This window comes from Canis lupus, chromosome 31, assembly GCF_011100685.1.
Source record: "Canis lupus familiaris isolate Mischka breed German Shepherd chromosome 31, alternate assembly UU_Cfam_GSD_1.0, whole genome shotgun sequence".
NCBI classification, from domain to species: domain Eukaryota; kingdom Metazoa; phylum Chordata; class Mammalia; order Carnivora; family Canidae; genus Canis; species Canis lupus.
Genome location: NC_049252.1, coordinates 9,869,797 through 9,897,785, shown reverse-complemented (window position 1 = coordinate 9,897,785; position 27,989 = coordinate 9,869,797). Strand labels below are relative to the sequence as shown.

At 35.5% G+C, this 27,989-nt stretch overlaps 1 protein-coding gene and 1 long non-coding RNA gene across 18 annotated transcripts in view; one reads left to right on the top strand and one right to left on the bottom strand.

The window, feature by feature from the left end:
- The window catches only part of ROBO2 (roundabout guidance receptor 2), a 1,638,467-nt gene that overhangs the window by 1,580,900 nt on the left and 29,578 nt on the right, over window positions 1-27,989 (top strand). For 10 of the 17 annotated variants that reach the window (XM_038581205.1, XM_038581204.1, XM_038581210.1 and 7 more), the window contains 6 exons: window positions 2,702-2,744; window positions 4,153-4,280; window positions 9,595-9,876; window positions 10,279-10,404; window positions 15,222-15,378; window positions 25,892-26,152. In XM_038581205.1, the coding sequence (XP_038437133.1) occupies window positions 2,702-2,744; window positions 4,153-4,280; window positions 9,595-9,876; window positions 10,279-10,404; window positions 15,222-15,378; window positions 25,892-26,152 (997 nt within the window). The remainder of the gene's footprint in view (window positions 1-2,701; window positions 2,745-4,152; window positions 4,281-9,594; window positions 9,877-10,278; window positions 10,405-15,221; window positions 15,379-25,891; window positions 26,153-27,989) is intronic. The other 7 variants (XM_038581213.1, XM_038581207.1, XM_038581217.1 and 4 more) reach the window with 1 other exon arrangement.
- LOC119867040 lies at window positions 2-27,959 on the bottom strand. The gene is made up of 4 exons (XR_005382115.1): window positions 26,897-27,959; window positions 25,942-26,102; window positions 19,118-19,289; window positions 2-950 (listed from the first exon to the last, which is right to left on the bottom strand). It is a non-coding gene; the product is annotated as an uncharacterized LOC119867040 (long non-coding RNA).

Here is a 27,989-nt window from a genome sequence, read left to right as displayed (position 1 = left end):
TCCTGGGACTCCAGGATCACACCCTGGGCCAAAGGCAGGCGCTAAACTGCTGAGCCACCCAGGGATCCCCCCCAAAAAAAGATTTTAATGATGATTGGGGCACAAATCCTTCTCAACACTTATTATTTATTGTGTCTTGCATAGCAGCCATCCTAATGGTGTGAGGTAGTAGCATCCATTGTAATTTTGATTTTTAGTTCCCTAATGGTTAGTGATGTGGAGCATCCTTTTAAGTGCTTAATGATCATTTGGATGCCATCTTTTTTTTTTATAAGATTTTGAGTGTTGCCTTGTAAGTTTAAATTTTACATTTTTAAAAAAAGATTCCTTTAATTATTTTAGAGAGAGAGAGACCACAAGTGGGAGGTGCAGAGAGAGAGAGAGAGAGAGAGTCTAAAGCAGATTCCACACTGAACGTGGAGCCTGATGCAGGGCTTGATTTACTGCTCTAGCAACAGTGGAAAGTTCAGGTGAGGGCAAAAGAGCATTCTAAATTAGGAGAAATACTACTTTCCACATATCTTCTAAATAGTACCTTTGAGGTGTAGCCCATCAGTGCCTGCTTATTTGCATATTCACAATGATATTCACATCATCTGAACACACCTTTAGTAGCGTAAAACAATCACTTGAGAGTCCATTAAAAAGCCACATTACTATAAAGTCATATCAGATGAAAAGCTAATTAGCTGTACTGTTTTCATATTTTGTGTGCATTTTTCCCCCAATCAGGACTTTATTTAATAGCTCCAGTGCTTAATTTTTTCATTAATTGTTTCAGATTAATTCTTCTTCTTCTGTTGTTGTTATTAAAAGCAGTTATTAAGGGAACCCGATGTGACATGGACCACTGCTGATTCTCAATTCCTGTCACTTAGGCAAGCTTGTCAGGAAGCAGAGTAGCAACCAGTATTTTTTCATCTTCTCTGAGGAGCTGTCCATAGCCAATCCTGGGAAGATACAAAGTATGTGTCAGGATTGTTTTATAATGAATTTGAGATGTTACCTGAAACATTGATAAGGCAGTTATACTTCAGGTGCCAGCCAGATGTTCCTCAAAGCACCACCTCATAAAGTCTTGATAGACCCTGGGAATCATGATCGTATCACCTAATTATGATGTCGTAAAAGATATGTCATTAAATGACCTTAGAGGAGGGACCAGGAGACTTCATCTGGAAATTCACAAAATTTATAGAGCAATCGATTTCATACCAAAAATTTGAGGAATAGATGAATTATGGAGATATTATTCAAATTTAAGAAGTACTTACTGTATGTATAATTTAAGTAACAATATATCCTCTAGTTATTTAAAATATGAATCAAGTCATAAAGCCTTTGTTTAGTTTTTTATGTTTCAAATTTTTATTTAAATTCCAATCAGGTAATCCACAGTGTAATATTAGTTTCAGGTATACAATATAATGATTCAACACTTCCATACGACACCTGGGGCTCATCACAGCAAGTGTGCTCTTTAATCCCCATCACCTATGTTACATACCACCTGACCCACCTCCCCTCTGGTAACCAGCAGTTTTTTTCTTCATCTCCAGGAATTGATTTCTCTGATCTATACTCATTTTAGTCAGAATTGCAATCGTGTAGTCCATAAACTTCTAAACACCAAAATTTTTCCCATGATCTTCTAGTTAGTTCATTGAGTAGCAAAATTTGATCCATTCTACTATAGAATTTATCCCACTAATCATGAATATGTATATTTTATTGCAAACATATTAAATAACTTTGAATAGATCCTCTGACTTAGATCCTCTTTGTAGTATGCATTGTATTATCTTTCTGGGATCTGAAACATTTTGAATTCCAAATATATTTGGCTACAAAGATTTTGGATAGGAAATGATGGATACACACTGACATTTATGTTCTTTGGACAATCCTTGAAACCCACTTTTATGTTGATAGCTTGTGGAATGGAGTGTTCAGAGAGAGGTCTTCTCCAGGTGTAGATCTACAGGGTACTTGTCAGTGTGACTAATAAGTTTCATAAAGGACTGAAGTTTTTGCAATTATTACATACAATTTGAATATATTCAGTATCAAGTACTTGAACATTCCATTTTTTTGTGAAGGTTGAATGATAAAACAAAGCACTCAATACATTATTCTCTATTAATTATAGTTTATGTCTATTCTAATTGTAGTTGTTCAACTCATAGTGATTAACAGTGTCCCTAAAAGGATATGTGATGATGAAGAATATGTTGTCAATCAGTACCTGTTTCTCTTTTTCACTGGCAGGATGTTATTACCTGTTTGAAACTATTCTGTTTTAATTTCTACTATGCTCATTTTATGTTGTGCCTTCTAATTAGGACACCCACATATTAAGATTAAAGTTATGATTTGATAATCCCCCATTAATGCTGTTGATCTTCCAATGTCACTTTACATGCTAATTGTAACAGTTTTGACATCCAAACACAAATGCCCTTTTGACTTAACTATACATTTGGCTTTAAGTATTTTTAAATGTCTTATTAAAGTTGGAGCAAATGATGGCTTTGCTCTGGGCTATACCATGGCTTCTTATTCTCTGTACAATTATGTTAATTATATTTTGTTAAAATTCCCAGAGGCCTCAGCTCTAAACTAAGGACCAATATATAGTTGGTATTAATTGTAATTAATATTGACTACCTGTGTGTGTGTGTGTCTTTCTTTTTTTTAACAGTTACATTTCAAAGAGGAGATGGAGGACTAATGAGCAATGGGAGGTATGCTAAGGAGATTCTTTTTTATTATTATTTTTAATCAGGACTGGGGAAACTATAGTAAGAAGCTATTATTGTAATAAATGATCACTTATAAGTCTGAGAATTCTAGGAGGAATTAAATGGCTTACCACAAGGTTTAATGATCTATCTGTTGTGCACTTTAGAGGAATCAAGTCCAGATGTTTCATATCTCCCAGATGCCCCTGAAGAAATTAGTAGTAAATATCACAAGGAATGTGTTCATTTGTTAGCAGGATGTTTATTGCATTAATTAGACATTAGCAAATGAAGTTGCTGTTGTTTAAGACTCCTTATTGGCTCTCACTAAATTGCTGTGAGTGAACAATTACACATAATCGATCACAAAGTAAATGATTCATGGATGATGAATAGGCTGTAGATTGATAGGACTGGATTCCACAACTTTGGATACTCAATTGAAATTGATAAAAGCTGATAACAAACCCATATATCCTCATCTATTTTCCCTTTGCCAATATGGAGATTGTAATTAGGCTCTGGTAATAACTTCCAATCTCCCATTTAATCAATATTTTAGCAAAAAGAGATTAGGTCTAATGAGAGCTAGTGCATGTAGCAAGTAAGCAGTTGGATCTTCTTATTGCAGTTTCCATAGAAACACATGTTTCTCTTAGGGATTGCACAGAAACGGTCTATCAAAAATAAAGTGCAATGATTATAGATGTTGCTATTTCCTTTTAAATATGCTAATAATCTGGAGAGGAATCAGATTTTCATCTTTTATATCAAAAATGGAAATTCTTTATTAAATATGATGTGAGGGAAGTTTTTCTCACAGACTATACTCACATGCTGAATCAGATCACAGTGAATCTTTAATTACCCTAAAAAATTTTAATATACCCCTAATATCTTGCAATTCAGAGAATTTGGAAATGTGCTACTGATGGAACAATATAAATACTGTTCATTAATTTCCCTCAAGTTTGTTGCCTCTAAATTAAACATGAGGGCTCATAACAGGGGTTACAGCTTACAGGGGACAGATAAATATGGGGGCTGTAGGAATCAAGGAAGCAATAGCCCAAAGTCCTGGAAATGGTTGATACTGAGCAATCACTTTGAGCAATTGTTTCTTGAGGTGCCAGTTTATCATCAAACTTTGTTTTGGGATCCTACTATGTTACCAATTCCACCAGTTTAAGGGCAGACAACTGAATTCATTTGGATGCTTCTGCTTCCACTGACAGGCTATATATAGTTTTAATGAACCGCTGAAGTTCCTTAATTCTTGAGAACCTACACATTTTAATTTGAAGTGAATTAAAATCTTCTTAAATTCCTTAATATATTTTAGTGCAGGAGACAGGTGTCCAAATTTCTCATGGAGCTCCATGGGTTGATTTCCTTCCAATTTCTGTTTTAGCCGTCCTGGTCTTCTAAATGCTGGTGATCCCAGTTACCCATGGCTTGCTGATTCATGGCCAGCCACGAGCTTACCAGTAAACAATAGCAATAGTGGCCCAAATGAGATTGGGAATTTTGGACGTGGAGGTAAGTTGTGCTATTCAAAACTTTGTTGTTCGTTTTCTTAGCTTTCCTGAATATTCATAATACATTTTGGTTTGGGGACTATTAGCACAAGATTAGTAGAATCAGAAACTATGCTGCTAAGTAGAGCTTATGATTTGGGACTAGTCATTTCTGTTTTCTATGTGTCATTCAACACATATTTATTAAGTATACCCTGCATACCTGGCACTACGGCAGATAGTAAAAATAAAATATCAATATAAAGAGAGATGGTACTTATCCTCATAGGATGCATGTTATAGAGAGTAGACACTTAAATAAAGATGAAAACATGTTGAGAGAGAACTTAAGTGTAGTTCTACCATTGATAACTTTGTACCTCAAATGAAAGACAAAAAGGTGCTAAGTGGCTGATATACTAAGGTCTCCAAAATCTGGAGCTAGGGTCCTGTCTGTAGAAACAGAATTTGACCTACTATAAGTAATTAATGTATTTATTATACTATATTATATTTGACCTATTATAAATAATTACAGTCTCCCCACTGCCACCTTTCATCCAATCAATAGGAGAAAGATGGGGCTAGAGAAGTCTGTTGTCCCAGTTTTTAGTTTGGCAGAAATATGAGTTTTCCTTTGGCAGACAGTTGTGCAGACAGTAAATGGACTGGAGCTGCCTTGCCAGTACCCAACATGAAAAGGCTTCCCACTAAGAATACAAAAGTTCTATGAATGGAGTGTTATTTAGGTTGACATCTGAAGAAGAGGTAGAGATTAAGCAGAGTTGTGGGGAAAAGTGTGTGGAGAAGAAATGACCGTATTTTAAGATCTAGAAAGAAGAGAGACATGACCTATTTGAGAAATGAATGAATTTTCTAATGAGTATGATGTACAACGGGAGCAGAGGTGGTAAAATGTATATATATATATATATATATATATATATATATATATATAGAGAGAGAGAGAGAGAGAGGAAAGAGAGAGAGAGAGAGAGAGGGACAGATAATAGAGGGCCTTCTAAGCTACACAAAGACTTTAAACTTTGTCCGAAGGGTGGTCAGAAGGCATCAATGGGTTTGTAATAGGAGAACAGTGGGATCTAAGCCGAGTGTGAAGTCATCCAAGCTACTGCTGGGTGGAGAATGGAGTTCGAGTAGAAAATGGGATGATTAATTAGTAGAGTAGTGCTGTAATGCAAGAAAGTGTGGATGAATCTGCTGGAGGCTTTCTACACCTCTGGATGGAATTAATGGAGGAGACCCAGGGCTAGGCTAAACTATGATAAGCACCTCAGGGGTGCATTTCACAGGCATGAGTGTATAAATATACTGACCTAGAGGAGTAATCATGGATACTGACATTTTATCTTTATGAATGGAGTACCAATGAATGTTTGAATGTAATTAAAATAGTATTTCAAATAATAAAGCTACTAATTATTGCATAAGTCTGCATTCTGTCAATACCAACTTGAAGAAAGGGAGCTCTCTTCCATTCTCCAAATAAAATACAGAAAATAACCATCCCCTTGTCATAGTTATGTAGTGAGGATTAAAAGGATAATTTAGCACAGGTTTAGCACAAAGCTTGACATACAAGAGTGGCCAATAGGCATCAGTATAGTAAGTAAGAAAATAAAAAATACCTGTATGATTCCTCAACTTTTTGCTTGCCCTCTGTAATCACCCCATTTAGGATTCTTATTACCCCAGAACCTCTGAAGGTGGCTGCCTCCCCTAGTGACCAAACTCTGAGCCCTTAGCTTACTGGCTATCACTTTTCCATGGTAGGCTCTATCCCTGAGCATCTTCTCACCAGGAGAGCAGAACACTCCTCCCTCCCTCACACAGAATGATTTTGTCAAAAGAAATTCTGTTTGAAGGATTTGATCCATCAAGGATTAGATATCTATTTTACTTGCTATATTTGTATTTGATTAATGCACCAGTCTCTTCACATCAAGAAATGAATGCCTAAAGATAAAGAAAATGTTTGGTTTTGGTTTTGGCTTTCAGCTTTTAGCAGGCTACACTAACATCTGAAAAGTCTGTCTAATTTAGCCAAAGGGTACATTTGTAAATTTTCAAGGTTTTTCTTCCATATCCACTTCATTTTCATGACATGAAATATTTTGCAGGCAAACATCAAGGCCAAAACAAAGTTTTTGCAAGGTTTACTGTATTTCTTTGCAGTGTAATAGGCATTGTTAGCTTTTACTATGCACCAGAAATAGGTAGGTGTTTTTTTTTTTTTTTGTACATTTTATTGGCATAATAAATGTGTGACATAAGTAATAGATAATCATGTTTACTTTTTAAAGGCCAGGAAACTAAGGTTTATCAAGATGAATAACTTGAGATCTAAGTATAGAAGGCAGGCCTAACACATTTTAAAGTCTCAGTTATTTTATCTACACTGTTCTGCAATCATCAAGGCTGGATTCACGTGTACGATTATGTAACTATGTTCCCTTAAGAGAATTATCGTGGATACTGACATTTCCCTTTCAAGAATGGAATACTAATACATGTTTAAATGTAATGAAAATAGTATTTTGAGTAATAAAGTTACTAATTATTGCAGAAGTCTGCATTTCATCAATGCAAAATATGAAAGATTTATTTAATCATTCAGCGAGCACTTATCCTCTGCAAAACACCAGGTGAGGAATTGTGGAATGGATCCAGGCATAAATCCCATATGTTCCTGTTCTTAAGTATCTTATGGTACAGTACAGGAGACAGTCATTCATTCAAGTATATCAGTCCAAAAGAAATAAATGCATGGATAATTCAGGTGCTGAAAACTGCAAAATGAATCATGAATAATTCCACCTGAAGGGAAGGGTTTCTGTAATCCAGAGGCTTCAAAATCAAATGTTAACAAGTGCCAGTCAGCCCAAAGCACTAAGGAAAAGTAGGTGTGGACCATAAAAGTGGAAACTGGAAGGTCCTGCCTAAAGATGGCAACACCTATTTAGGTCCAGGCTGTCAGAGAAAGGCCGGCCCAGAGTTCCAAACTATCTGATATTATAGGATGATCTCCCACATCCAAATATTCATGCATAATCTTCCAATATTTCAAAGGTTGGATATAATTCAATTTATTTTTTGAAAATGTAGGAGCAATCAAATAACAGCCGAAGGAAATATGCAGCCCCCAAATCAATATAGATGCACTCAGACTTGAAGGCTGGCTAATTGCAACCAGCAGAGAGAACGCGATTCTATTTCTAGAACTGTGGCTTTACTTGTTGCAGGATTACATCTAGAGGAGTAGGTCCTCAGACAACTTTTTTTCCATTTTTAAACACTTGAATGTGCAATCACTTCAGAATCTTGCAGTTAAGTAGTTCCCCATCCAAATCAAAAGTTTTAGAGGACTTCAAGTTCAAGCTGTTGGGAAGTTGGGGCTCATGCTGGAGAAACATGTCTATCCAGTTAATATTATCAGTGAAAGATAGTGGAGGTGACAGAAACAAAACTGAAATTTCCCCCGAGTGGAGGATCGGTTTTCATAATTTTGATCTATTACTAAGTACTAAAAGTTTTTGAGAATGAAAATGATAATTGACATTTGAAAATAAAGTATGCTTTTCCATTATCCAATTTTCTAATTAGTTTATAGGTAAAAGCATAAAGGGCAAAAAATGTAATTCTGGGATTCTGAAATCAAAAAACAATCTTACTTATTATACAACTTTGTGAAATATATTTGACTATTAACAATTTCACTGATATGCCTTTAAAATATTTACTTCAGTAAAGTATGTATCCACATATAAAGTAAATTGGAATTCCAGACTTCAGGAGGATCTAAATTATACAGGATGCAAAATGGATTGTAAGTGTCTTGTCGCTATTGCTAAAAAAGACATTTTTATCTCTTGTGAAATGCAAAAGCAAAATTAATATTTTTAATTAATTTGTTTTTGGTTTTGTTTTGTGGGTATCATCAAACCTAAGAGATTGGGGATATTTTGACTAAGTTTCTGCTTCCACGTTTTTCTTGTCGTGATAAATTGTTTTGGTAGCACAATAATTTAATTAACTACTTAATATTTACAGTAATATAACTAGTTGGAAATTTCCTATAATGAAGAAATCACTGATGATCTCAAGTCCTATGAAGTGTGGCTCTCAGAACATAATTATGGAACATATACTATAATTAGATTCACTTTTAACTCTACGTGATTAAAAATATGTCATTTAGTGTTGTTGTTTTTTAAAGATTTTACTGATTTATTTCAAAGAGAGAGTGTGAGTGGGGTTGGGAAGCAGAGAGAGAGGGAAAGAGAATCTCAAGCAAACTCCCTGCTTGAGAGCCTGACATGGGGCTCAACACGGGGCTTGAACTCACTACCCTGAGAGCATGACCTGAGCTGAAATCAAGAGTCAGATGCTTAACCAACTGGCCCCCCAGTATTGTTGGTTTTTGTTTTTTGTTCAAATTCTAGTATCTTTTGTAAAAAAGGAAAAATAAGAGCTCGGGAGAGAGGTGGCAGTTCTGAATTAAAAAGCATCATGTAAAGTTAATTCAGCACACCAAAAGATAAATGGGCTGATTGATATTCAGTGTTGTTACTAAAGTTTAATTTTACTCTTGCTGTATTATAACTTGAAACTGTAATTCTCCACTTCTAAGAGTTAGTAGCATAAATTAAACTCACTGATCACTCAGATTGCTTTTTCTATAGTTAAATCCTGCTGTATTGTGCAAATGACTTATTCATGAAAGTTTCCTTTTGTTATCTAAGAAAAAAAAAAAAAATCCCTACCATCCGTTCCACTCCATACTGGAACTGTGAAATCAAATCAGAAATGCAGTAAGCTGGAACTTCAGAAAAATGTATCTCCTAGCCTGCTTATATAGTATAATTTCGGGAAAATGTTGCATCTGTTCAGCAGTTAGATTCCATATCTTTTGGGGTAAAGTGGAAAAAGATGTTTTCAATCCATAATTTGTAGATTCACTCTTACCGTTTCTTGCGTAAGGAGCCAACCGTTGCGTTGGTTCTAAAAGCTGTGTGAACGACTGAAAGCATTTTTCAGTAGTGAAATATCCCAAACATCTCACTCATGGATGAAGAAGATGGGGGAAGGGATGTGCTAAGCAGTGAGACGTGAAGGACGAGCGGTAGGCCTGCCTGTCACCGAAGCTGAGAGCTTGGCGATGGTTGTACATCATCTACCCTTCATTGACTCATAAAGCCCATCTCAGCTGAAATGCAAACGTGCGGCATGACACGTTTATTTTTCATCTTCCATCCTGATAGTTTTGGGCTGCCTGTGCATCATTAAATTGTTTCATTTCCCTATGTTCACCACAGATGTGCTGCCACCAGTTCCAGGCCAAGGGGATAAAACAGCAACGATGCTCTCAGATGGAGCCATTTATAGCAGCATTGACTTCACGACCAAAACCACTTACAACAGTTCCAGCCAAATAACACAGGCTACCCCATATGCCACAACACAGATCTTGCATTCCAATAGCATACATGAATTGGCTGTCGATCTGCCGGACCCACAGTGGAAGAGCTCAATTCAGCAAAAAACGGACCTGATGGGCTTTGGATATTCTCTCCCTGATCAGAACAAGGGTAACAACGGTGAGTCAGGTCCCTACTACCCAAGGAGTTATTTTCATATCATTTGTGCATGAGATAGAAATTAGTATTTGTTGTTCAGTTCAGTGATTCATTACCAGGTTCACTACCCAAACTAAAAAATTATTCTCGGCATGTATTCAGTACCTTGCACAATCCCTGCCACCGCCACCACCGCCACCGTCACTGCCACCACACACCAACACCAACCGGTTTCATCCTTTTAGCTCCTCTTCAATAGAGTGCTCAGTAATCCATCTCAACTTTCATTAGGCAGGGTAGACGGAACATTCCTCCACTGTCCCACGACATCTGCTTCTGAGTTGCTAACTGCATGTTCTGCATGGGCTTGTGCTGTGAACTAATCACATGATGCCACTATGACCTCTGCCCTTTAACCCTTAGCCTTACTTTACATCCCTGACTACCGATTGGCTGAGGGATTGTCTAATAGAATGCCACACAACCAGTCACAGGATTTCAGCACCACCAGCTCTCACAACAGCTCAGAGAGGAGTGGCAGTCTCTCAGGTTGGTCTCATCACAGTAAGGAGAAATATTTGTTTGTCACCAGCATATGACCTGTGTTCCTAACAACCGTGAAGAAGTACTGAATCACGACTCACTGTCAGGCATTTATCTTTCAGATGACAATAAAATTAGCGTATCCTAATGGAATCATGCTTTGGGAAGGGCGGAATAAGCATCACTCTCACTCTCTGTGTACTAAGCGTACACCACCATGTGTTCTGAAAAGTAGTGTCATTGTCCTAAGTATTATTTAGTGAAGAGCAGATGAGTTTGATCGTCCTTGAACCCTTCCTAAGAGCCAAGAGACCTCTACAATAAAAGATCATTCAGGAAAGTCAGCTCCAGGACGTGGGCAGCAAACGATGAATTCAGCCAAAATGCAAATTATCTGGGACATTTCTCATAGCATTAGGATTCCAGTGATGTGACTTTTTATTTTTGGACAATCTTTCCAAAATGTTATGTAATACAATTTATTATCGATGGAATGATGTCTGGAGTAAGGTGCTGCTACCGTGCTAACCAAGAATCTTATCAGACATTACTCTTCACACTTAACTTACAAGTCATAACCTTTCATATGGATGATTTTTTTATGCTGTAAATGTTAATATATTTGATATATATCAGCCAAACCTACAATCTATAATGTGGGTGTTGTATAGCACATATCGGGACAGAGTTTTACTGGACAGAAATATGTGCCTGTGGTAACGAATAGCAGCAGTGTGCTTCAGGCTCAAGGATCCTCACCTCTCAGATAAGGAGGTCGTAGGAGTCACACTCTACCTTCCAACCAGAACACGTACATCGTGTGACTGATGACTTTGCACATTTCTATTGATTCCATGACCTTATTTGCTTATTTTTTCATAATAATGATATTCCATTTGTTTTACAAAAATTTTTTTTTTTATCTACAAATTCTCAGTAAAGGATTATGGTGTATTATGACATGTCACCGGCTCCTAGACCATAAGGAGTTAACTCTTTTATATCATTAGGGTAACATTTACTAAATGACTTTTCCTCAGGAGATAGAACCCTTTCAGTCTGAAATGTTAATGCTCTCTCTTCTCTCCAAAATGAGCCATTTGCTCTTCTTACCTATTGGTAGAATTAGATACATTATAGAATCCAGAAAATTTTAAACATCTGTTATGAATTTAAATGGGCTTAATAATATAGGGGGGCATTTTGAATAACCTTATGTCATTTATACTCCAATTTATTTATAATGAGTCCCACAATTGTACTCCATAATTAAAAACTAATGTATCCTAGGCCTATTTCATTCAAGATATGTAAAGTCCCAAGCAATATACATATTTTAAAAATCTATATATTTTAAGCCATGAATTACATAAGGCCTTTTGTGAATCTTTCATTAAATATTCTGTGTATGTTGATTGACACTGAGTTTTAAAAGTTACCTTTTGAGTAATTGTAAGCAGAACATGATTCACAATAGTACTTACTGCTTTTTTAATCCATTAATCTCCTGAGTGACATTTATATATATATGTCTGTGAATTATATTAACTACTTCATCTACATTTGAATACAAAATTACTTAAATCAGAAATAGAAAGCATTCTTCAGAGATGAGAGTGAAATGATTATTCCCTGTTAGTTTAGTCCAATTGAGTTTAATATTACAGAATTTGCTTAATTCTTATAATCATAGATGTGTTTTCTAAAGCTCAAATTTAAGATCAAACTGCCCAAAGGATATCTAATCATACATTATAAGATTTTCTCAAGTTTGTGCACAGTAATGAAATCAATTTAAAATAATCACACTAACAAAGAAAGTTGGGCATTTCTGAATAATTTCAGTGAATTCCTCATCCTCCTTGAAACACTTTTATAATCTATTCCATATATAAGTTATGAGTATTTGTGTTAAAAATTCAACCACCAAAAAAGAAAACTCAGATCTCTTAGAAACTATATCCAGTCATATTGTGTATGTGTATATATATATATATATATATATATATATATATATATATTTAGCACTATATCAGTAGTGATAATGAAATATTTTTACACACTAGTATTTTTTGAAATACAGTATGTATTTAACTAAATTGAAAATTATCTATTTTTATCATTCTCTATACATAGAAGTTATCTGTTCAGCATAAATGTCAATTTAAATATTTACATTTTGCATTGAAGAGAAATGGGTCAAATATGTTTGCCAGTCTTCAAAATATGTTCCCCTAAAATATAATGCAGGCAGTTTTCACCTCAAAAATGCTTGGGGATCTTTGGTTGCAAGTAACAATAACAGATTGTGGCTCACTTAGCTCAAGGTATAGATCTTAGATAAACATTTAGTTTCCTTAGCTCGTGTTATATGCCCACCACCATGCTAAGAGTCCCCCTCTTAGCTCAATGCTAAGAGAGGACAAAGCATATGGATTGATGGTCCTACCAGGACACCACTCAATGACAGAGCAGAAATCTCCCAAAGAGGGAGAAGTAGGCATTGGAGTTAAGCCCTCAAAAATTCCCTCTATGAATCAGCTTCGTTTGCCCAATTCATTTTTAAGTCTGACATTTGGCCCTTTTTGACCTTGGACAAGAACTTCAACAGAATTGGGTTCAGAGCTCCAGAAATAGTAGTTTCTAGTAAAGCTGTTGCATTTTAAATGTGGTTTTTTTTCTCTTCCTGTGTAAATATGGACCACATAACATTCAGAAAGAACCTCTATTTCCCCATCTATTAACTATTTCATCTACATTTGAATACACTATTACTTAAATTGGTGATAGAAAGCATTCTTTTGGAGGTGAGAGTGAAGCAATTATTCGCTTTTAGTCTGAGTTTAACAATTTGTTTTATGGAGATATATGAACTTTCTTCTTTGTATCATTCAGTTCTGGTGGTGATCATATGACATTTCTAAAGTGAAGAGTGAGGAAAACATTGTACACTTATAAATATATAAGTAATAAAGGATGCACAACCAGGGGAAGAACTCACTAAGGACGCACAGCCTAACCCATTCCTCTTTTAATTATTCAAATAGACTTCTGAAACTGCACAAAAATATATGATCCTAGTCTGTGATTTTGATGAATGATCATGAAACAAAGGATTAAGTCTTATCTACCATAAACGTAAAAAAAATTAGGCTTCTATTCAAGCAGGTTTATTATTTTTATTCCAAGAATCAGACTATTCCTGGGACGCTCATTGGGTTTGGATAAGTTAGGCTTGACAAAGGCTGTAGAAGTGGGCAGAACCATGTTTGCTCTAAGATAGAGGAGTTGGGAAACAGTAACAATGACTGGCATTTATTGAGCTCTCTGTACAATCTGAGCCCTCTCCATGCTTTCTATCTTTTAATCCTCAAAATACCATAAAGATTTAAGCACTTTATATCTGGTTTACATGTGTGGAAATTGAAGTAACTTATCAAGTAAGTGAGAAACCAGTCTTCAACCCCAGAGTAAGCTCTAACCCTTGAAGTAGCTCTATCGTTCTTTTAATACCTCTCCTATTGCCAAAGACAGGAAGTGAAAGGGTGAAAACATTTTGTCTGTAGGTGTGCTCTTTTAAGCACATGTGTTTATGTACACATGACCTAGACTACAGACATAATTGGCAACAGTATCTATGTCCAGTTTAGCAGTTCCATCACTTTCTGGCCCTGGAATAAGTTATTACTAAATGACACAATTTTCTGAATTGGCTCATGTGGATTAGTAATTGGCAGAAGAAAGGAGATGAGACTTCTAGCAATATCTCTATTGGTAGCCCTGCTCCAAGTATTTGATGCTCACAGCTTGCAGTTCCAGAAAGATGAGATCCAAGAGATCAATACCAGGATTTTGGAAATATAACAATAGGCCATAGTGGGAGTGAAGGAAGCTGCTTGGTTTCCATCAGAACAATATCCTTTATTATGCTGTGGGAGAAGCATTCATTCTTGCCATCAACTGTGGTCCATTTAGGAAGAAACTTGATTTACTTAAATTTTGAAAGAGTGAAAAGTATGGCAGTATACAAATGATGAGTTTTATTTTTATATTTCACTTAGCTCCAGTAATTCCAGATTTGGCTCAAATGCAGCCAAGTTATTTTTTGCTTGTATTTTGTGCATGAATTCATTTGTATTAACAATAGTACTGAAAGTGATCACTGCATTTCCATTAATTATCCCCCTCTTTTTGGAATTTTAGGAAATGTGATGCTTAAAACATCTGGGAACCACTCTCACTATAGGCAAAAATAATTATGCCATTCATTAGTTTAAAATTCTATAAAACTTATCATTGTGAAAGATTTACAAGTATCCGGATTATAGTTGATTGATTTTTATCTGTCGCTTTTGAGGGAGAACTGTACTCTCCTGGATTAATTAAATTGAGTAAATTCTAATGGAAAAGTTTAGGCTGTATCCTTAGATGCTGCATTTTCCATTGAGAGGGATTATGCAAAAGAGCATTATAAACGTACTAAAATCTGACATTTGAAAGAATTTGTTATGGCCCATTATTTGGTCTAACAATGCAAATGTAGAGGCAGCAGACGTGAATAAATCAACAAGTGTGCTTTTGCTTCAGAAGCCATGTTTTTGGTTTATTCAGCACTGTAGTTAATGCATTGGGGGAAAAAACAATATAATTTCGAGCGATTTATAAAAACGTTTTTCTGATTATATCATCTCATTGTTTATAGCTTTTAACAAATGTAATATACTGATTGTGGTGTTTTGAAAACATAAATACGTCTTCCCATCTGATGTACTCTGTTTCTACTGATATCTGGCACAGCTGAAGAAATGCATTATTACTTTCAGGTGGGAAAGGTGGAAAAAAGAAGAAAACTAAAAACTCTTCTAAACCACAGAAAAACAATGGATCGACTTGGGCCAATGTACCCCTACCTCCTCCCCCAGTCCAGCCCCTTCCTGGTACAGAGCTGGAACACTATGCAGTGGAACCGCAAGAAAATGGGTAAAACTGTTTTTCATTCCAACAAAATGCCCAGGGCTCTCCTCTTCTCTCAATCGTGCTTTTCTGTCTTTATCTTGTGTTCTCTTACTCTTTTCCCTGCCCCCTTTCCAGCCGGTTCCTCACCCTCTCCCACTCCTGTCTCAGGCCCCACTTTGGTTGTTTGCACCATCTATGTATTTTAGATGATAAACACACCACAGCACATATTGAGAACCTAGAATGCTTGGCCGTCAAGTGCCTTAGATTGTCTGCAATCATGATAATGCAGACTCCATTTATAATATTGCTTGTTAGCTTGAAAGCGAGTACCCACAGCTCTGTGAACTAAAGAGCCACTCCTGAGTGAGCCTGAAAAGGGAATTAAAATAATCTTCTCCATCGTCTCTCACGGTTTTCTAATGACTTGGTGTCTGGCCATAGCAGAGCTCCATCACATGGTGTAATTGCAGGGACTTTAATCATCAGCTTTGATGGGAATTTAGGGGCCAGATCAAGGAAAGAGTTGTTCAAGCCAACACACATTCTGTGACAAAAACCTCTCTAAGTTAGAAAATTTCCTTCAAGGGCATTTAAATGTGACCGGTTTCCTTATTCATTCTCAAATAAGTCTCAAGAGTTAGCGTTCCTCTGTTAAAGCGTTAATTGATTTTAAAGCAGAAAGACATTGATACTTTTTATTCTCTAATAAAAAAAATAGCAAATGAGACATTTACTCAGTCTTTTTTTTTTCTATTTTAATAATTCTAATTGCTCTGTCTTTCTCATAATTTTCAGGTCACCACTGCTTTTGAATGAAACTGAAAAATACATAATAAAGGCAGCTTTTCTTTTTTCCAAATTTCTTAAAATTCAGAAGTTAGATATTAAGACACCTCAATTTATTTCAATAATGGTTTTGTCTCCTGTCTTATTTTATGTAAAGATCACATGCATGAAATATTTTGGTCCCATCTCCTTTTTTTTTTTTAATTTTTTTTTTAATTTTTATTTATTTATGATAGTCATAGAGAGAGAGAGAGGCGCAGAGACACAGGCAGAGGGAGAAGCAGGCTCCATGCACAGGGAGCCCGATGTGGGATTCGATCCCGGGTCTCCAGGATCGTGCCCTGGGCCAAAGGCAGGCGCCAAACCGCTGCGCCACCCAGGGATCCCCCATCTCCTTTTTTTTTTAAATAAGTGCTATCTTTGATATCTCAAGATTAATTCTTTTTTTCTTTCTTCTACTTTTTTTTTTTTTTTTTTTGAGAGAGAGAGAGAAAGTAAGAGAGAGAGGAGGGTCAGGGGGAGAGGGAGAGAAATCTTAAGAAGGCTCCATGCACAGCAGGGAGCCTAAAATGGGGCTCAATCTCAAAACGAAGTCGAGATTTCATTTATTTGTTCATGAGAGACACAGAAAGAAAGGCAGAGACACGGGCAGAGGGAGAAGCCTGATGTGGGACTAAATCCCAGGACTCCAGGATCACACCCTGAACTGAAAGCAGATGCTTAACCATTGAGCCACCCAAGCATCCCTCATTTTACTTTTTTAAAAAGTTCACATTTGAAATAGGAAATTAAGAAGACATCCTTTTTTCTCTGACTTTTTTAAAAACTTAAATTTTGCACATGATCTTATATAATACATATCAATAATGTAAATGTGCCCATATCACATGAAGTCTGTCAAAGAAAAACCAGAGATGTGTATTCCACAAGGAAAGATTATTACAGGGCTTAGGAATCTGCATTTTAAAGGCTATTGTCAGAAAATGAGAAAATAAAGCTTATAAACTGGGAAGAGAAAATAGTTACTATCAAATATGTTTAAGCATAAAGTAGGTAATTTGGAATCTTTCTCTTTTTCTTTTCCCACTGCATCTACTTAAAAAACAGACTGCAATAGCTATTACCCACTGAAATAATACTAATTCATTCCAAACAAATGCTAAACTCCTCACTTGATTTTATTGCCCAGCAGCAGAATTGAAAATATCTTTTGATGAATGAAATAATACACATTGCTGCAGTTTTATTTTTTGATGTAAATTATTTTCTGAATATTAACCTATAAAATATAAAGTTATTTTTGAATTATTTTAATATTTAGCCAGGATGTATGATATTGGAAAATCTTTCTTTCTAAAAGTTTTCTAAAAATTCATTTGAGACTTTAGATAGGTAAAGAAATACATATTTTAATATTATATATTCAAAGTCTTTGTAGCATGTAGTTTGGTTTTTAATAACCTTTATTTGCCTTAAGTAGCTCATATTTCCTAAAGAAAAATGATCACTTTTAACAAAACTAGTAGGTAAGTCTTATCTATTAGTAAACTGACAGCAAAATTCAGTTTTCTTGTTTTGGACTCAGTTTTTCAATGGATATTGTTTCAGTTGTTTAATGACAATACCTACTTAAAATCAATATGACAAGAATAAATTAAAATTATTCAATTTGTGAAGACTTTGTCCATTTCTTGATAAATTATTTATATTTTCCTTTTTTCTAACGTCAAACCCTTATAACATTGAAAAGGAGAGGCATCTAGTGGCTCCATCACTTAAGTGTCTGACTTTTGATTTCGGCTCAGAGCATGACCTCAGAGTCCTGAGATCAAGCACCATGCCCAACCCCAAAGAGTGTGTTGGAGATTTTCTCTCTTCCCCTAACTCTGTTCCTACCTACCCCATGCATGCACTTTTACTCTCTCTCTCAAATAAATAATAAATACATCTTAAAAAAAAAGGAAAGACTTTTGAACACTTCCTAGATTATTTTATAATCTGCTCTTCGTGATACTTACATTGACTATTTTACATATGAGTTCTTATATAGAATTGTTTCTATGCCTTGTTTTGAAACTCATGCAGGTTTAAGGTTCTCTTGAAGTGCAAACAACAAAAACTTTAGAAGTCACGGTTTGGTTTTTCATAATTTTTATTTTAACAGTCAAGGATCCTGCAACTGTACTTGTTATGGTGATACATAGTTTTTCTTTCTGCTGCTTTTAACATATATTAGGGAACTTACTCAACACACATCTTTTTCAACTAAATAGCAAGTGCTAATCCCAGTGTCAGGAAGAAAAGCAACAGAGATGAAAGAAACAAATACACAATTATTCAGGAAGATCTAATCTCTGATCTAGAGAGTTCACACAGTTGGTAGGTAGAGATCACAAAACACATACATACACACACACACACACATACACAATTTTATATGATAAGTCCTAGATGAGCAATGTATACAAAATAATAATCTGTATTCAGGAAAGGATAACCATGTATGCCAGGTAAGGTTAGGACAATCCTATAGAAGTTCAGTTTTGAGGTGAATCTTGAATCAGTTATTCACAAATAATAGCACCAGAGTATAACTGGCTGCTGGGTGCCAGCTCTGAGTTTGAAGCAGAAATGGCAAAGGACAAGCAATGGTTCCTAATCTAAAGCAGCCTAGGTGCCAGAATAAATTATTAACCAAGGACTACAACAAAATGTTACTATTGTCACCATTTGCTGTGCAGATAGATAATTTCCATAGCCAAAAGAAAATATATATATATAAAATGAAAGATAAGAAAAAATGAATAGCCCCATTAGTTTTCCTTTAGTACTTCCCACTCTTCCTTCAAAACCCCCTCCTATTCTAGTTAAGGTGACTTGCCTTTCCTTAATTTTTTAATTCCTTAAGTTTACTATTGTAGTACTCAGCACATTGCATTCTAATTGCTTGAGTCTATACTTCAGCAATCAGTACCTGTTGTATGACGTTTGCTGGGTTTGAAATATTCATAGGGTAGGAGATAATCTGAACAGGTGCCTTGAGGCCAACTGTGAAGTCTTGTATGTCATTTAGGGAGTCTGATCTTTGGATATAGATGATGAATTGCAGGACATGAGGCTGGGGCAGGTAGATGACATTCGGGATACTGCAGGAGAATAGCCAGTATCATAAAAAATGATAAGGCGGTAAGATAAAGCAGTGGCAGAGGGATGGAGGGAAAGGGATAAACTTTGGAAATATACCTACCCCAGAATAATCTCAATCTTGAATATTTTTTATTGCAATGTTTAGTACTGTTTCTAAACCTTCAATATTATTAAATTTCTTTCTAAGTGATTCCTGGGCCATTTCCCCCCCACAGAACTAAATAACAAAAGTTATCAAGTCACTGTCCAGATAGAAAAGTACTTAATTGTTAATTCAATATTATAGCAACACTGGTAAATGTCCTCTCTCATCAATAAACCTCTCTCAGCCTGATAAAAATGTATCGAAATGTATTCATCCTTAGCTATAAATTTGTTTTTATTATTATCTTATGATGCTAGGAAGAATTCAGTAGAGATTCAATAGAAATCTGATGCTTTGCTTTGTTGCTACAATTAGAGATTGGCAAGCTTTTGTGGGCGTTGAACTATATTGTATTTTTATTAGTAATTCAGTATTTGAATCTGACCATTAACTAGCTAGTTCACATGCAACATTGATTTGTTGTCATCTTTCTCATTATTTACCAGGGAACAGAGTTAATATGATGCCTCGTACTTCATCAATAATATGTTAAAAAAAAAAAAAAAGCTTTTCTGGGAACTATTGACCAAAAAAAGACCTTTAGTTGGCTCAGGAGCATTTTTGCAGTCTTCTTTGTGTTACTACAAGAAAAAGTTGAGGGCACCTGAGTGGCTAAGTCAGTTAAGCATTCAACTCTTGGCTTCAGCTCGGGTCATGATTTCAAGGTCATGATCTAGGGTCCTAAGATCAAGCTCCGAGTTGGGCTCCTCTACTCAGCATGGAGTCTTCTTAAGATTCTCTCTCCTTCTCTTTTTGCCCCTCTCCACACAAAGAAATAAATAAATCTAAAAAAATAAACCAGAAAAAGTTGAAATTCCATCCCTCACATAAGATATGTGTCTGTAAATGTGAAGGAAATGCTAAAAACTGAGCTACACTTTTCTTAACATTTAGAGTCATCTCTTACTTTCTTGTCCTTCTTCAGAAACTGCATGAAACCTAGTATTTGTTCTTCTGAATGGATTCAGATACGAAAACTTCAGAGATGAGGAATAGCCTTCCTCACCATACAATATGCTCTGTGTCCCAATTTATTTCATCTATTCTCTCACAACCTTCTCCCAGTCTAACTTTTATTCACTCTCTCTCAGTTTTCCACTTATTGCATGAACCACTGAGATGAATCCAATAGACTTCTCTCAGCTTTGCTTATGTTCTGCATAGGTGGATTTTGCTCACTCTTGTTCTACATTATCTTTGTAAAACACTCAGAAAAAGTGATGATAAATACCCATTCTAGCTAAGTGGAATAGCTATTGGAATATTTTTTTAGTCATTTAATATATTATGCAATGTGTTTGTATATTTTTTGAAATAATATTTATGCATCTGGGCTCTCCTTTGCCTAATGATATGGAATAATAAAAAAGAGTTTGTACAACTAATTAGAATATTTTCTATATAACCTTAACATATGATGCATATAATATTATTTCTTCTTTCTCTTATGTTCTCTACATAGTTCCATTCCTTGTACATGTTCCCTTATTGGAAGTAAGGATAGTTTACTAGTTATGAAGTGGGGAAATTATAGAGAATAATTAATTACTTCCCTTTGAAAGATTAAATATATGCATAAGTTCTTCCTTTATTCAAATGTAGGAAATCCTTTGCAATAAGCCCTGTAAGCAAAGGAGATACATGCTGTAGTTTATGGGGGAAAATGTGCTATTTTATGGAATAAATTTAATTATAATTATTGATGAAGTATAATAGCACTCCCCTTCCATACTGAAAATGGGTAGGGTTTTTTGTTTTTGTTTTTTAGGATTCATTTACATATTTTTGTTTGACTTTATAATACAATATTTAAAGTCGAATAAGTAAGTTAAGAAAAGAAACCTAAGCATTCTTTTTTTTACTTTTAAATTCCAGTGTAGTTAACATACAGTATTATATTAATTTAAGTACAATATAGTAATTCAACACTTCCATACATCACCCAGTGCTCATCACAAGTGCACTCTTTAATCCCCATTACCTATCTCACCCGTCCACCCACCTACCATCCCTCTGGTAACCATTAGTTTGTTCTCTGTAATTAAGAGTGTTTCTCTCTCTCTCTCTCTCTCTCTCTCTCTTTCTCTTTTTCCTTTGCTCATTTGTTTTGTTTCTTAAATTCCATGTATGAGTGAAAGCATTTGGTATTTATCTTTCTCTGACCAACTTATTTCACTTAGCATTATACTGTCTACCTCTGTCCATGTCATCAAATCATAAGCATCCTTATTAATGAATCAGTTTGTGTGTTTTCATTTCAAATCAATAAATAGGCTTATCATCTACCATTGTTAAAGTATTATGTCAGGTGTGGCCAAACAAGAGTAATTCAATGTCATAATTTTAATGTAGCATGAATTCACTTGAGGAAAAGATACTATTAACATGTGAAAGGTTAAATTCTGAAATAAATCAGGCAATAGCTAAAGAAACCAACATTGGAAATGGCATAACATAGTGTATAATCAATTTGCAAGTAAATGTGCAAAAAATGTGCAAGTTCAGAAGAGTAATATATTAGTGCTATTTGGGCTCATCTGGGAAATCTTTAAAAAAGACATGGGATATAGACTGTAGCTTGAAGGATTTGTAAGATTAAGGTAGGTGAAATTGGAGGATTATAGTTCATTCAAAGTAAATTGAATACTTTAAAATAATAGACCATGATGGAAAAGTACAAAAAAAAAAAAAAGATAATGATGTTGATGAAGAAGAAGAAAACAAACCAATTTATATTGAGTAGAAGATTCATGTTGAGAAACTGGAAAAAAAAAACATCTAAAAATGTAGTTTGAGTCTTAGACATATTTAGTGGACAGAATAGAATGAATGGAAGTGAATGTTTTATTCAAACAATTATGATGTTTTCATAGATCAGTTTATAAGAGGTATTGATTAGTGGATGGGAAAAACTGGAAGCACTGAATCCAACTGGAACCATAGGTTGCAAACTTTGTACACAACAGAAATAGGTCAATTGGAGAAGGATAATCATCACATGGTTTCACTCATATGTGGAATATAAGAAATAGTGAAATGGACTGTAAGGGAAAGGAAGGAAACTGAGTAGGGGAAAATTAGAGAGGAAGACAAACCAGGAGACACTCCTAACTCTGGGAAACAAATGAAGGGTTGGGGAACGGGATGACGGTGGGAGGGGGGTGACGGTGATGGGCACTAAGGAGGGCATTTGGTAGGATGAGCACTGGGTGTTATATTATATGTTGGCAAATTGAATTTAAATGAAAAAGTAAAAAAAATACAATAAATCCCCCACAATATATTTTTTTTCTCCAAATGAAATCTAACTGTGATCCCCAACATAGAAAACAGATCAAAATGGCATCATTTTGGAGCAATGTATTTTTTCAGGTCAGATTGGCAATTGCGTAGTTAACTCATGGGAATAACAAGTTTCACCAATCATGTTTTCTAGTATATAAAAACTGTTATCTGTAGCATGTTAAAGTGTGCCTGTTTATACTACAGTATAAGACATTTTGGAAGAGATACTCCTATCAGAGTGTATGGATCTTCTGAAACAAGCTCTTCAGAAGACAGCTCACTGAGGTAGATTATTCAGGTAACCTCAACAAGAGAGGGAAAGCAAACAGCTAAAGATGATACTATTCCCCGTAAAACAAAACAAAAGCCTTTCAGTGACTATCCATCACTTCCAGTCCTCCTCAGGGCTGATGAGGCCCTGTGTGACCTGGCACATCCTGCCCTTCCTCATCTATGGCAAGTACTCTTTATTTGCCATCTCTTACCAGTTATGAAACTATTTGAGCTCTTCAAATACTATTATCTTTTCTCTTTCTCTGAGCCCCAGATGTGTTACAGAGAATATCCCCCTTTCCTATAGTTAGCATAGACCATAGACTTGCCCTACCCCCAAACTAGTTTCAGCTTGCCTTCTCCCTATTCCTGTAGTACCTGCTATTGTTGATTATTTGCTTGATACCAGTCTGCCTCACTGGATCAGTCTGCATGCTCTGTAAATAGATGCCGTTTCCTGACAAATGGTTCTCGAATCAATGGATGATCAACTTAAGGATTTTTTAAAAATAGATTTTATTTTTTAGATCAGTTTTAGGTTCACTAAAAAACTGAGCAAAAAGTACAGAGATTTCCCATAAACTCCCTGCCCCCACACATGCAGAGCCTCTGCCACTATCTACTTTCCCACTAAAGTGATACACAGTTAAATTGATGACCTACATTGATACAGCAGTATCACCCAAAGTCCATGCTTTACACTAGGATTCACTCTTGGTGTTGTACATTCTGTGTGCTTGGACAAATGTATAATAACATATATCTACCATTATAATATCATGGAGAGCAGTTTGTCATAAAAATCCCCCATGCTCTCCCTATTCATCCCTCCCTTCCTTTAACTTCTGGCAACCTCTGATCTTTGTACTGTCTCCATAGTCTTGCCTTTTTCAGAATGTCATATACTTGGAATTATATAATATGTAGCCACTGCACACTGGCCTTTTTCATTTAGTAATGTGCATTTAAGTTTCCACCAATTCCTTTCATAGCTTAATGTTTTATTTATTTTTAGCACTGAAAAATATTCCATTATCTGGAGAAGCTTAGAATTTGGCCAATGAGTGAATTTTGTCACAGTTTATTTATCCATTCACCTACTGAAGTACTTCTTAGTTGCTTCCCAGTTTTGGCAATTATGAATAAAGCTGCTGCAAACATCTGTATGTAGGTTTTGAAATAAATTCAGTTTTAAGCATGATAAGTAAAGGTACTTGAGTAAAAATATTCAAGAATCATCTGGACATTTACAAGTTAGCATTTGTAAGGGAGATATATATATATATATATATATACACACATACACACACACTTGAGTGTATTATATATATACAAAAACACTTGTAATATATATTAGTAGTAGTTATTCAATTTTTAGTTTCTTTAATGAAAATCTTCTATATCCTGGGTACTACATTTGGTGCTGGAAATGCAAAGTTGAGAAGTACTAAGTTCTTGAGTTTAGAGATCTCACAGGACAGTAGGAGAAACAGAAACAATACCAGTATAGTATGGGGAGTACCATAATATAAGTATTTTGGAGTTGTAATCAATTCCATATGGCCGAGGCTGAGAACACCTCACAAAACTAATGGCATTTGAACTGAACCTGAGGGAAGACAAAAAGCTCACAGGCAGATGATGTGAGGATAGTAATTAGAGACCCAGAGTTTAGAAAAAATACACAGTAGGCTGATACTGGGAAAATAGTGTGTGCAGTTAAGCTAGAAAGACAGGTCAGTCAGATGGGGAAAGGTCTTTTAGGCCCTGCTAAAGAATTTGAACTTTTTCTTTTATTAGTGATAATCACTGAATAATTCAAAGCACAGGTGTGATGTGGATGAGGACTTTAGAATATATAATCCCATTGCCTATATGGAAGATAGGATAGAAGAGGTGAAGATGATGTCCCAAGAGACTAGGAAAGCTAATGGGCTAGGCTAGTTCACATCAGAACAATTCTTATATGTGATTATGGAAGTAGAGATGAAGGAGGAGATTCAGTAGATACTTAAGAAGTGGAATCTATAGGACAATTACATTCAAAAATATTGTTTATCCTATTCTTAAGCCTCCTTTTAAAAGTACACTAGGATCTTTTTGATTTATGAAAATAATAGTATATAGAGAAGGTATAAACAGAAATGCCACTGATGCGTCACAATGAAAACTTTGAATTAATTTTCTATATTCCCTGACCAGAGTCCTTAAAAACAAACTGTTTTAATAAAATATTATTTTTCTTTTTAATATAAGCTTCTTCAGGCTAGCTTTTGAACTTTTGTTTTATAGATTTTAGATGTCAAGATATAGGAAAACATAAATCTCCACTGAGAAAATTAGAGAATTAAAAGTATCAAAGGGCCATTGAATACATTTTGTAGCACAAAATCTTAATGATTGACATGTCATATGGACTGAACGGTTGGCATAGATCTAGAATGAGAGTAAGTAAAATTCTCAGACATTTCTCTGACGATCCATACTGGCATAGTCTGTTTGGTATACAAGGTCGAACAGCAGAAGAAAGTAGTTAAATCTACAAGCACTAAATTAATTCATTAATTGTCCTTAATTGGCAATTTGGATTTTCCACGTGAGTAACTTTGTTGGGAAGTTATTGCCTTTTGTAACTATGGGGTAACAATTAGCTAATAAGATCTTCCAAGAATAAGTTGAGATATTGAGAAAGCAGATGTAATTATGATTAGAAATTAAGGTAACAGCCAGAGGATGTACTGTGGTAGCACCAACAAATTGAAATCAGGACAAAATAAACAGAGAACATTTTAGGTGCTGCTGTTACCGTTGTGGTTGTTACGTATTGCCAGTGTAATTGTACGCATGTGTATGAGTGTATGTGTCAATATGCTTTTTTTCTTTCTCATTTAATTTCAGGTATGACAGTGATAGCTGGTGCCCGCCATTACCGGTACAAACATACTTACACCAGGGTATGGAAGATGAACTGGAAGAAGATGATGATCGTGTCCCAACACCTCCTGTCCGAGGCGTGGCTTCTTCTCCTGCTATTTCCTTCGGACAGCAGTCCACTGCAACTCTTACTCCATCCCCACGGGAAGAGATGCAACCCATGCTGCAAGCTCACCTGGATGAGTTGACAAGAGCCTATCAGTTTGATATAGCGAAGCAAACATGGTAAATAGTTTCATTAGGTCAGAGGACCCATGCCTTCGGCACAGGGATAGGGGAAATACTCTTTTACGATAAATTCACAAGAAGTTCTCATAGAGCCATACAGCTGAGGTTAGAAGTGCTTTTGTGCAACTCATTAATCATCCAGATAAAGAAATTGGCTAAGGACATGTTAAATAATTTGATCAAAGTCACATAACTGGTTAAAGAGGAAACCGGAGCAAGAATTCAGATTTGCTGAATTTCAGGCTAAACAGCTTTTGGCTACACCAGAATTTTTTCTAATTTACAGTTTAGCTTCAATTAGCTTATCCTTGAACTCACTTCCAATGCCATAATAAAAAAACTCCTTCTAGATTCTTCAGAGTGCCTGTGATTAATCCTGTATGTGGTCGTGAATATGTAAATATATGCTTCTGCAAATCACATATGGTCAGTGTCAGTTATTAAAAGACCTTTGAGCTGAATTAAATGAGACAGAAAAAAACCCAGCAGTATTAGTAAATGCATTAAAAAATAAAACCAAGAATAAATTAGAAATCCCAAATTCCTTTTTTCTAACCAATCCACACACTTTCCTAAGGTATAGACAGCAATCTACTTAGGTGTCCTGTGTAAGCATAGAAAGAATACAAATGGGATGAGCTCTCACAATTTTGTAGTCATTTTTTCCCCCAAGTGTTCTCTCTTTTCCCAAACAGTGACGTGTAAGTCTGACTCTTGAAAACAAAATCTCAATTGACATACCTCTGATTATCTTCTGTTGATTTCCATGATGTGTTTGAAGTTAAATTTTTATGAGATAGCATTTGCTTTTTTTTTTTTGATAGTTTTAGTTACTGGGATAGTTGATAATGTGGTAAATCTCATTCTCAGTGTTAATGCACTATTTATTTTAAAAATATAGCAAAATATACAAAGAGATAATAAAATCAGGCTTATTGTTTAAAGCTTATTACGAAGATAGGTTCTTTTCTTGGAACCAGAGGTCTTTAAACCTTTTTTTCTCAATCATAAGTTGTCTTTTTCAAGGGCCAAAGAAAATCTACTGTTAAACAGTATTATTTTGCCTCAGGCTGCTCCATAAAATACTGCTATTTGGGTCGAAGCCCACTGCTTTAAGAGCCAAAGGATTTCCTCAAAGTCAACTAACGCAGCCGTGTACTTTAATCATCTAAGGCACAGTTTCCAGCTCAGGTGTCCTCAAATTTGCCTGTACTTTGGAATCACTGGGATAACTTTAAAATACATTGATACATAAGTACAACCCCCATTTGACTGAGGGCAGTTGAGGTTGGAACCACTGGTACTGGTTGTATGACAATGAGCAACTCCCTTAACATCTCTGTGCTTCCATCCCCCATTTGTAAAACGAGGATGCTGATACCAATTAGCTTATACACTCTGTGAGAACACAGTATCCAAGACCACCCTCAGCTTCAAGAATTCATAGAAAAGGATCCATAGAACTCACTGGATACCATTATACTGAAAGTTATGGTTTGTTGTATTGAAAAGATAAAGATTAAAATCTGCCAAGAGAAGAGATGCACAGGCAGAGTCCAGGAAGGTTCCAAAGCTAGAACTTCCAGTAGTCCTCTCCAGCAATGCTTTCCCAGCAACAACATATGACAATATGCATGGAGTATTGCCAATCAGGGAAGTTCATAGGAACATTGAGTTTCATGGTCTTTCTTGCAGCTTCGTCACATAGACATGGTTGGCTATCTGCATGGCTGACCTCAGTCTCTCACCCTTCCCGAAGGCAAGCTGAAAGCCCCTCCCACAAATCACTTTGTTAGACTTTCTGGAGAAGTCTATGGTCTCCAGGTAAACAAAG